The sequence below is a fragment of the Leishmania infantum genome, chromosome 17 (genome assembly GCF_000002875.2).
Source record: "Leishmania infantum JPCM5 genome chromosome 17".
Classification (NCBI taxonomy): domain Eukaryota; phylum Euglenozoa; class Kinetoplastea; order Trypanosomatida; family Trypanosomatidae; genus Leishmania; species Leishmania infantum.
This window is the reverse complement of record NC_009401.2, coordinates 53618-62176: the sequence shown is the minus strand read 5'-3', so window position 1 is coordinate 62176 and position 8559 is coordinate 53618. Positions and strand designations below refer to the sequence as shown.

The window sequence follows — 8559 nt, the reverse complement described above, 5'->3', positions numbered from 1 at the left end:
GAGGTGAAGACGATCGGCGACTCGTTCATGATCGCGTGCAGGAGCGCGCACAGCGCTGTGAGCCTTGCATGCGAGATCCAGACGAAGCTGCTGAAGCACGACTGGGGTACGGAGGCGCTGGACCGCGCGTACCGCGAGTTCGAGCTTGCGCGCGTGGACACGTTGGACGACTACGAGCCGCCGACTGCGCGGCTGAGCGAGGAGGAGTACGCTGCGCTGTGGTGCGGGCTGCGCGTGCGCGTGGGGATCCACACGGGGCTGACCGACATCCGGTACGACGAGGTGACGAGGGGGTACGACTACTACGGCGACACGTCGAACATGGCTGCGCGCACGGAGGCTGTTGCGAATGGCGGGCAGGCTGTCGCGACGGAGGCGGCGTGGTGGGCGCTGTCGAACGACGAGCGCGCGGGTATTGCGCACACTGCGATGGGACCGCAGGGGCTGCGCGGTGTGCCGTTCGCCGTGGAGATGTTCCAGCTGAACGCTGTGCCTGGCCGCCGCCACGCTGCGCTGCGCACTGAGATCGAGGCGATCCTGCCGGATGATACAGCGACGGACACGGCCTCGAGCGCTGCAGGCGCGCTGCTGTCGTCTGTGGGCACGATAAATGGCCCTGCTGCTGGCATTGCCTTCGTGTTGGCGAGCTGCTTTGCGCCGTACCCCGTTGCGCAGCGCGTGCGAGAGCTGCAGCCGCTGCTGAGCAAGTGGGGCGTTGGTGCGCCGCCGCGGAGTCGTCTTGTGAGCGAGGAGGACTACTGCCAGGGGCTGATGAACCGTCTTGCGATTCGGATTGCGACGGTGTCGCAGGCCCGCTGTCCGGTGGGCAACAACGGTGCTGCGGTGGACCTCGATGTGCAGCACGCTGGGACAGCTGAGGTGATGAACCCGTTGCTGGGTGAGGGCAGCTTTATCTCAGACGGTGCGAGGGCACGGCATTCGGGGCTGACGGCGGTGCCGCCCTCTGCTGAACCGTCTGCGATGCGTATGCGGCGTGTGGGCCGCAAAGTCCCTGAGCGACCTACGGTCTGTAATGTGCGCGGCGCGCATTGAAGAGAGCCCTGCGGCGACCTCCGGCCTGCGAGGCGATGATCTGGTGCGGATTGTGGCCAGGCTTTTGACGCCACTCGCGCACTGCTCTGGAAATGTGTCATCTCCGCAGCCACAGCGGCTAGCGGCAGTCTTCCTGCGATGGCCCGTCGTCGCATGCTGTACAGCGGCGCAGCTCTGAGGAGGCGCACACGATGCTGTCCGCTGTCTCTTTCTTCTGGTACAGAGAGGCCAGAAGCGGTGCTCATGTACCCATGTGCCACGTTTATGCACGTGTGCGTGCCGAAGTGCGCGGCTGAATATATCTATCTGTATACATACATACACAGGTAACCGTGCCTCTAACTGAGCCGATGTATGGACGCATGTACATCTATTTGTAGGCATGCGTATGAGTGTGTACATGTGTGCGGCTGAATGCATGTATATATATGTGCGTGTACATGTGCATGTATCTCTATATGTATGCCGATGTGTCTGTGTGCGTGCATGTGCTATGGAGCAGCCGTAGTAGGGCGAGACAGTGGAGGCTCGAGTGTGGCTCTCGTCGTTGTCTCTCTGCCCGAGGACGGCAGCTGCGAATTCTTTCGATTTGTTTTCTTTTCTCTTGCTTGTATGGTGATGGTGACGGCGCGCCTTGGAGAGGGCGTGCTGGCGACCAACTCTCGCTCGCTCGCTGACTCTCGGCACCCTCGCTCCTGATTTCCTGCTCTGCGCCGGCAAGCGAGTGGGCACGAGTCCCTGCGGGCACCATACTTATTCCTTCCTCTGTGTACGCCATTCATTCACGTCCGCACGCATTCCTCGCGACACGGCGGTGCGCCGAGGTCGGGGGGACGATGTGGCCTGCCCCCCTCGCTGCCCAGTGGCGGCGCGCTCTTTGCTCTGCCTGTGAGTGCGCCTTCCTGCTGCCGTATGGGCCGCGGACGGGCGACAGTGACCGCACGGCCCCTTGTCTCTCGTTATGTCTTCTGTCCATGCGCCGAGAAGGTAGGTCTCGCCCCCCGGGCCCCCCTGCATGTCCCCACCCGGTGGCACCGTACGCTGGAAGGACGTGTTGCACCGCACTCTCGCCGGTGCGCACGCACAGGCGTATGCGCGTGCCTGTGCTCTTGTATGACAGACGCGCTCGACTCCTGCCGGCATGGCCTCGGTGTAGGCGGCCCGACCGCACGCACACACGCCGGGGGCCGGATCGATGGAGACGGATGTGCCGACTCGCACGTGGCCGCGTTGCAACTCCTTCCCTTTCGCCGTCTCTCTCCCGCTTTCTTCTTCTCCTCACGGTGGCGAGGGAACAGAGGCATTCCCTTGCATTCAGCGCATCGCCACCGAGAGGACGCACGCACTCGCACAAAGCCGAGCCCGACTCTCGTGTATTCCTTTCCGCTTCCTTTCAGCTGCCGCTCGTCTGGTGTTGGTTACTGAGGAGGTGTTTCACCACCCCCTCCCTGCCCTCCCCCGTCTTCCTTCCCCACCTCTCTTGCGTGTCTGCCCGCCCGTGCCCGTGGCTCTCCCTCGCCCTCGCCGCTTCCTCTTCCTGCTTTTGACCAGCGGCTCTCGCCTCCGCGCCGGCGCTGCACCCCATCGCTCCCCCTCCCCGCCCCCTCATCCGGGTCGTTCCTCCCGCTCTCTCCCTCTCCCTGCCGGACTGGCAGGCGCTCCCACTGCCCTCTGCGAACTACTATCGCGGCTCGTCGCACCATACAATGTACGCGGACGCGACCCATCCGCGCCGTGCTTGCTGGTGCGGCGCAGGTGGCGTGTCCGGCTGTGTGAGGCAGCGACATGCGTACCGATGCTCGCGACTCCTGGCTGGCGTTTTGCTGATTGTCGGCGCGCTGACGCTCGCCGTGTCCACGGTGCCTGCGGCGTGGGCTGCGGGTGCCGTCGCCTCGTCGGATGAGCCTGTGTACCTGCTGAACGCCATGTACTCGTTGAGTGACTACAATGCGAAGCATGCAAAGGCGCTGTGGCTGGGCATCGACTCCGCGCTGCACGCGGTCGGCTACACCGCCGCTCGCGGCCGCCCCATCAAGATCATTGAACCGGACCCGACGGACGACCTGTCGGACATCGTAGCTGTCGTGTTGAAGGCGCTCAAAGACTACCCGACGCTTCTTGGCGTGATTGGACCGTACTCTGACACTCGCCTTGGTGCTGTGCTGATCAGCCCTGAGATTCAGAACAGCGGGCTGATGTTTCTGGGCCCGTTCACCGGGTCCAGTTCTATGCGTGTGTGGAACGAGAACTTGTACTTCATGCGCGCGGAGCCACGGCTGGAGATCATGGCAATGGTAAAGCACATAGCCAATACCTTCCGCGCACGCCGCACTGCGTTCATGTATCTGACGGGTGAGCAGTACGGAAGCTTCGAGCACAAGAGTCTTGTGGAGCTGATGACGTCCCTTTCGCTCGACCCGCCGGCTGTGTACTCCGCGTCGTACTCGACGAGCACTGCTGTGAACATGACGGCCTTCGACGCGATGGCGGACACGCGCCCGCAGGTGATCATAATCTGGGGAATACCTGCAGGGCAGGTTGAGGAGCTCCTGAAGGTTGTGCTTACAGACCCGCGTACGTCGTCGGCGTACATCATGCCGTCGTTTGCGCTGCAGCAGATGACATTCCAGGTGTACTACGATCTTGCGATGGCTGGGAAGCTGACGCCTGTAGACGGGCAGATCATTTCGAGCGCCACATCCTTTCCGCTCACGGAACCTGCGTCGGTCCATCTGAGGGTGTTCAGGGCGCAGATGGGCGAGTACATGGTGAAGACCGGCCGCGTGGACGCGAGCCTGTGGGCCGACGAGGCGAAGGCTGTGCAGCAGTACGGCCCGTGGGAGCATGAGGCGTCGTCGTCGGACTCTGCTGCATACGTGAACAACTTCTTCAACGAGCACCCGTGCGTAACGCAGCTGATGATTGCTGGGTGGATTTCTGGCTCGCTGATCGCGCAGACGCTTGCGGAGGAGAACCGGATCGCGAATCGGACGGCGTACAGACAGTACATGTTCTCTCAGCAGCGCTACATCGTAGGCGAGGACTTTGTTCTTGGTGACTACGGCGGGCCGTGCAACGGTGTTGCCGAGTTTCTGGGCGCCGTGTGCTACTGTAACCAGGGTGGGCACTCCGCGGTCCTTTCGAGGCTTGACAGAGCCGTGTGGACGGTGATTACCGAGTCTGGCGTCAGCTTCACGCAGAAAAACTGCTACTCCGATGGCACCACCCTCCCGCGGCCGCTGAACTTCCTGACGCTGATCTTTGCGGAGCATCCGTTGCTTGCGCAGGTGGGGCTGACCTTTAAAACGAGCATATCAACACTGGTCGCCTACCTGAAGTACAACGCGAGCCCCGTGAACGGGGCCACGCTTAACGTAACAGATACAACACCACAGGCGCTGCACGATGCGGTGACGACGAACTACACCACCGACGTCGTCGTAGGCGTGACAGTGAAGGGCATGAACGTTGATGGGTACTTGGTACCCTCCCCCATTCACCCTCGGCCACACCTAGTAGAGCTGTTAAGAAACTACGTGTATCTGATGCCAACGCTTGAGCAGCAGATGTTCGTACTGTACGCGAAGCTTTCGGCTGTGAGGGGCGTGACGTCGATCGGCTCGGCCGTGCATATGATCCTGCACGGCTACGCCAGCGATGAGGTAGCGAACATCACCGCTGTGCTGCGCAAGTCTGCTGCGACGTTCAACTACGACAACCCGACTGTGACTGCGGTGCCCTCCACGAAGACTGTTGGGAGTGCGCTTGTTCGCGGGCAGATCAACTTCGTGCTTGCCGTGACAGCTGCGGATGTGGCTGACATTGTCGACTTTCTGGTTGAGGAGAAGACCTCGATTGTTGTGATAGTCTTCGATGACTTGGTGATTCAGTACCCCACGCTTGTCACTGCCCTCAAGTCGAAGCCGGCGTCTGTGCAGGCGCGTGTGATCACGTTCACTAACCTGCCGCTCTGGAGCGACACTTCGGAGAGCGCGCATGCTGCCTCTAAGCTGCTGACGGTGTTTCACGACGCGCTGCCTGACCCTTCCCAACACACTCCAGGGTTCCTGAGCGCTGTTTTAACTGGCAGTTTTTGTGCCTCGATGAGGAGGCTTGCGGACAGCGTGCACAGCACTTCGCTGACAGACATGGTCTATCGCGAAGGCTCTGTGATCACGTTTGCCGAGCCCTTTGGCAGGTTTCAGTGGGGCTGCACAACGACGCCAACGGACAGGTTCTGCGTGTACCACAACTACGGCGCGCAGGGCATCGTGATGCTTTCCGTCCAGCGGATGCTGGACCCGACGGTGCCGCAGCTGTCTTCCCCGATGACGCCTACAATGGAGTATCGGCCGCGCCAGAGATCGCATGCGCTGACACCTGCGCAGCGCGGCGGTGCCATTGCGGGCACTGCTCTGCTCACTGTCATCTTGCTTGCGGTTGCTGGGCTGGCTCTGTACTGCTGCATGGACAACCGCAACAACGACGCCGCGCCGAAGGACGGTGACGAGCCGGTGACGCTGCTCTTCACGGACATCGAGAGCAGCACTGCGCTGTGGGCCGCGCTGCCGCAGCTGATGTCTGACGCGATTGCTGCGCACCACCGTGTGATCCGGCAGCTGGTGAAGAAGTACGGGTGCTACGAGGTGAAGACGATCGGCGACTCGTTCATGATCGCGTGCAGGAGCGCGCACAGCGCTGTGAGCCTTGCGTGCGAGATCCAGACGAAGCTGCTGAAGCACGACTGGGGTACGGAGGCGCTGGACCGCGCGTACCGCGAGTTCGAGCTTGCGCGCGTGGACACGTTGGACGACTACGAGCCGCCGACTGCGCGGCTGAGCGAGGAGGAGTACGCTGCGCTGTGGTGCGGGCTGCGCGTGCGCGTGGGGATCCACACGGGGCTGACCGACATCCGGTACGACGAGGTGACGAGGGGGTACGACTACTACGGCGACACGTCGAACATGGCTGCGCGCACGGAGGCTGTTGCGAATGGCGGGCAGGTTGTCGCGACGGAGGCGGCGTGGTGGGCGCTGTCGAACGACGAGCGCGCGGGTATTGCGCACACTGCGATGGGACCGCAGGGGCTGCGCGGTGTGCCGTTCGCCGTGGAGATGTTCCAGCTGAACGCTGTGCCTGGCCGCCGCCACGCTGCGCTGCGCACTGAGATCGAGGCGATCCTGCCGGATGATACAGCGACGGACACGGCCTCGAGCGCTGCAGGCGCGCTGCTGTCGTCTGTGGGCACGATAAATGGCCCTGCTGCTGGCATTGCCTTCGTGTTGGCGAGCTGCTTTGCGCCGTACCCCGTTGCGCAGCGCGTGCGAGAGCTGCAGCCGCTGCTGAGCAAGTGGGGCGTTGGTGCGCCGCCGCGGAGTCGTCTTGTGAGCGAGGAGGACTACTGCCAGGGGCTGATGAACCGTCTTGCGATTCGGATTGCGACGGTGTCGCAGGCCCGCTGTCCGGTGGGCAACAACGGTGCTGCGGTGGACCTCGATGTGCAGCACGCTGGGACAGCTGAGGTGATGAACCCGTTGCTGGGTGAGGGCAGCTTTATCTCAGACGGTGCGAGGGCACGGCATTCGGGGCTGACGGCGGTGCCGCCCTCTGCTGAACCGTCTGCGATGCGCGAGTCACGTCTCTGGAGGAGATCGCTCCCGTGTGGTCTGTTTTTGTCGACGACATCGCTAGAAAAGGATCAGCGAAGTATGAGCGCTGTGGGATGGGAGGATAACGTGCTCCCGTTCACCGCACAGGCATCACGGCGGCTCTCAGAGGAGCACAATTCGCGGAGTGCGAGCATCTCTTGCGAGGTTGTCGTTGTGCGGATGCCCATGAAGCTCGGGCGCCGCCGCCGCCCAAGTTTGCTGGAGCCGTTGGCGGAGGACGTGGCCGACGAGGCGTAGTCTGGGGGAGCGGGAGCTCATCTTGGAGAGGTGTGTCGGTGGCGGCGGACTTTGTTTTGTTTTGCATCACGTCTCTATGCTGTGCTCGCTCAGTGGCGGGGCTCAGTGAATGACTGCTGTGACAGATGCCGTCTGCTTGCCGCTTGCATGTGTGTCTGTGTGTGCGCGAACGCGAAGACAGCGCCGCGAGGGCGGCGTGCGCAAGAGCAGTGGGATCTTCCTGGGGACGTGCCACAGTGCGTTCAGGAGGATGACGGCTGCGCACAGCATGATGCAAGCAGAATGATGTGTGTGCTTAGTGCAAGGCGTGCACATTCTGACTCCGTCACTCACCCCCTCCCCTCCACAGACGCCCCCCTCCCTCAGCCTTTTCGGAGATGTGCGACGCGGGAGAGGGAGAGGAAACGTGTGTGCGACAGCGCGTTCACCTGTGCCTCGGCTGAGAATGGCACCACCGCCTCTCCCTCTGTGCGGGAGGGGTATCGGCATACATCACCACGGCCACTCCTGCGCCTTCTTGTTTTGTTCGATCATCGACTTTCTGGCGTGACGGTCTTCTCCTGTGTATTTGCCCTCGCTTTTCAGGGGCTGCCCAATTTGTCTTCGGCGGTGGATGGCTCGATGGTGGAAGCCGAGTGCTTTTCTGCGTTTTTTGTTTCGCGTGTGTCTCAACCGTGTTGGTTTTTTCGCTTGCGCTCTCATATCTTGAGGCCGAGCTTCGGGTCTGCGCGGAGGACTCGTCTTTTCTTATTGCTTTTTTTTCACGGAACCCCACACCCTCGAACTCGCCACTACTTTACATACCCTGTGGCTCTCCTTGCTTATCTGCCTCGTCTCGATTCAATGGTAGGCCGCATTGTACGTGAGGAGGGGCCTTTCCGCAAGTGTGTGTACGCGCGTATGTATGAATGCTTGTGTGCATGTATGTATGGTTGTATGCTCGTATGGCTGGATGAATGTGTTCAGATGTATGTTTGGTGGTATGTATATATATATACATCTATATATTTGCGTATGCTTATGTGTATAGATATGTACGTCTGTGCCCGTGCACGCCCGTGCGGTCGGAAGTCCACGCACACACAGATACGCTGGCTGCGTCCACGAGGCGCGCCTTGTGTCCCTATTTTTTTATTGTTGTTCAATGCTCTCCTCCTCCGCCTATTCCTTCCTCCTTTCGCTCCATGTGCTGTTGCCCCGTCTGTGTGGTACCTAGCGGTGCCATGGATGAGGTAAACGGACGCCCGCTGAGTACCGTGTGTGTGCGTGTGCGTGTGTGCGCGACGGTATAGCGTTGAATCAGAGCGCAGCGTTACGATCTCGCTGTTTACATTTTCGTTTCAGCCGGCACCTCATATCGCCCCCTTTCGCGGTCTGTTTTTTTTTTTCTCGGGGTGGATGGTGGGGCTCACTTTTCTGCGTTGGGCTGCTCATTCTTGACGAGTGCTGTCTCCCTCACGCACAACCCTCGTTCTCGCCGCGCTGTCGCTGCCTTCTTGTTCGTTCTTCGTTACGATGTACCTGGTTTCTCGCGCTGTGCATGCAAAATGGTTGCCCCGCTGCGTGTGAGCGCATGGGCCGCCGGCACGCGCCTCTGCGT

General features: G+C 61.4%; 2 protein-coding genes across 2 annotated transcripts; both read left to right on the top strand.

The window, feature by feature from the left end:
* Positions 1–1053, top strand: RAC-B2 (receptor-type adenylate cyclase b; the record flags this gene model as incomplete). The annotated part of the gene is made up of 1 exon (XM_001464640.2): positions 1–1053. A coding segment is annotated over one exon (1053 nt), but the record flags the coding sequence as incomplete, so codon positions are not given.
* Positions 1054–2759: 1706 nt separating this feature from the next.
* Positions 2760–6959, top strand: RAC-B2 (receptor-type adenylate cyclase b; the record flags this gene model as incomplete). The annotated part of the gene is made up of 1 exon (XM_001464639.1): positions 2760–6959. The coding sequence occupies one exon, from the start codon at positions 2760–2762 to the stop codon at positions 6957–6959; it is 4200 nt and encodes a 1399-aa protein (XP_001464676.1).
* Between the last annotated feature and the right edge of the window lie 1600 nt (positions 6960–8559).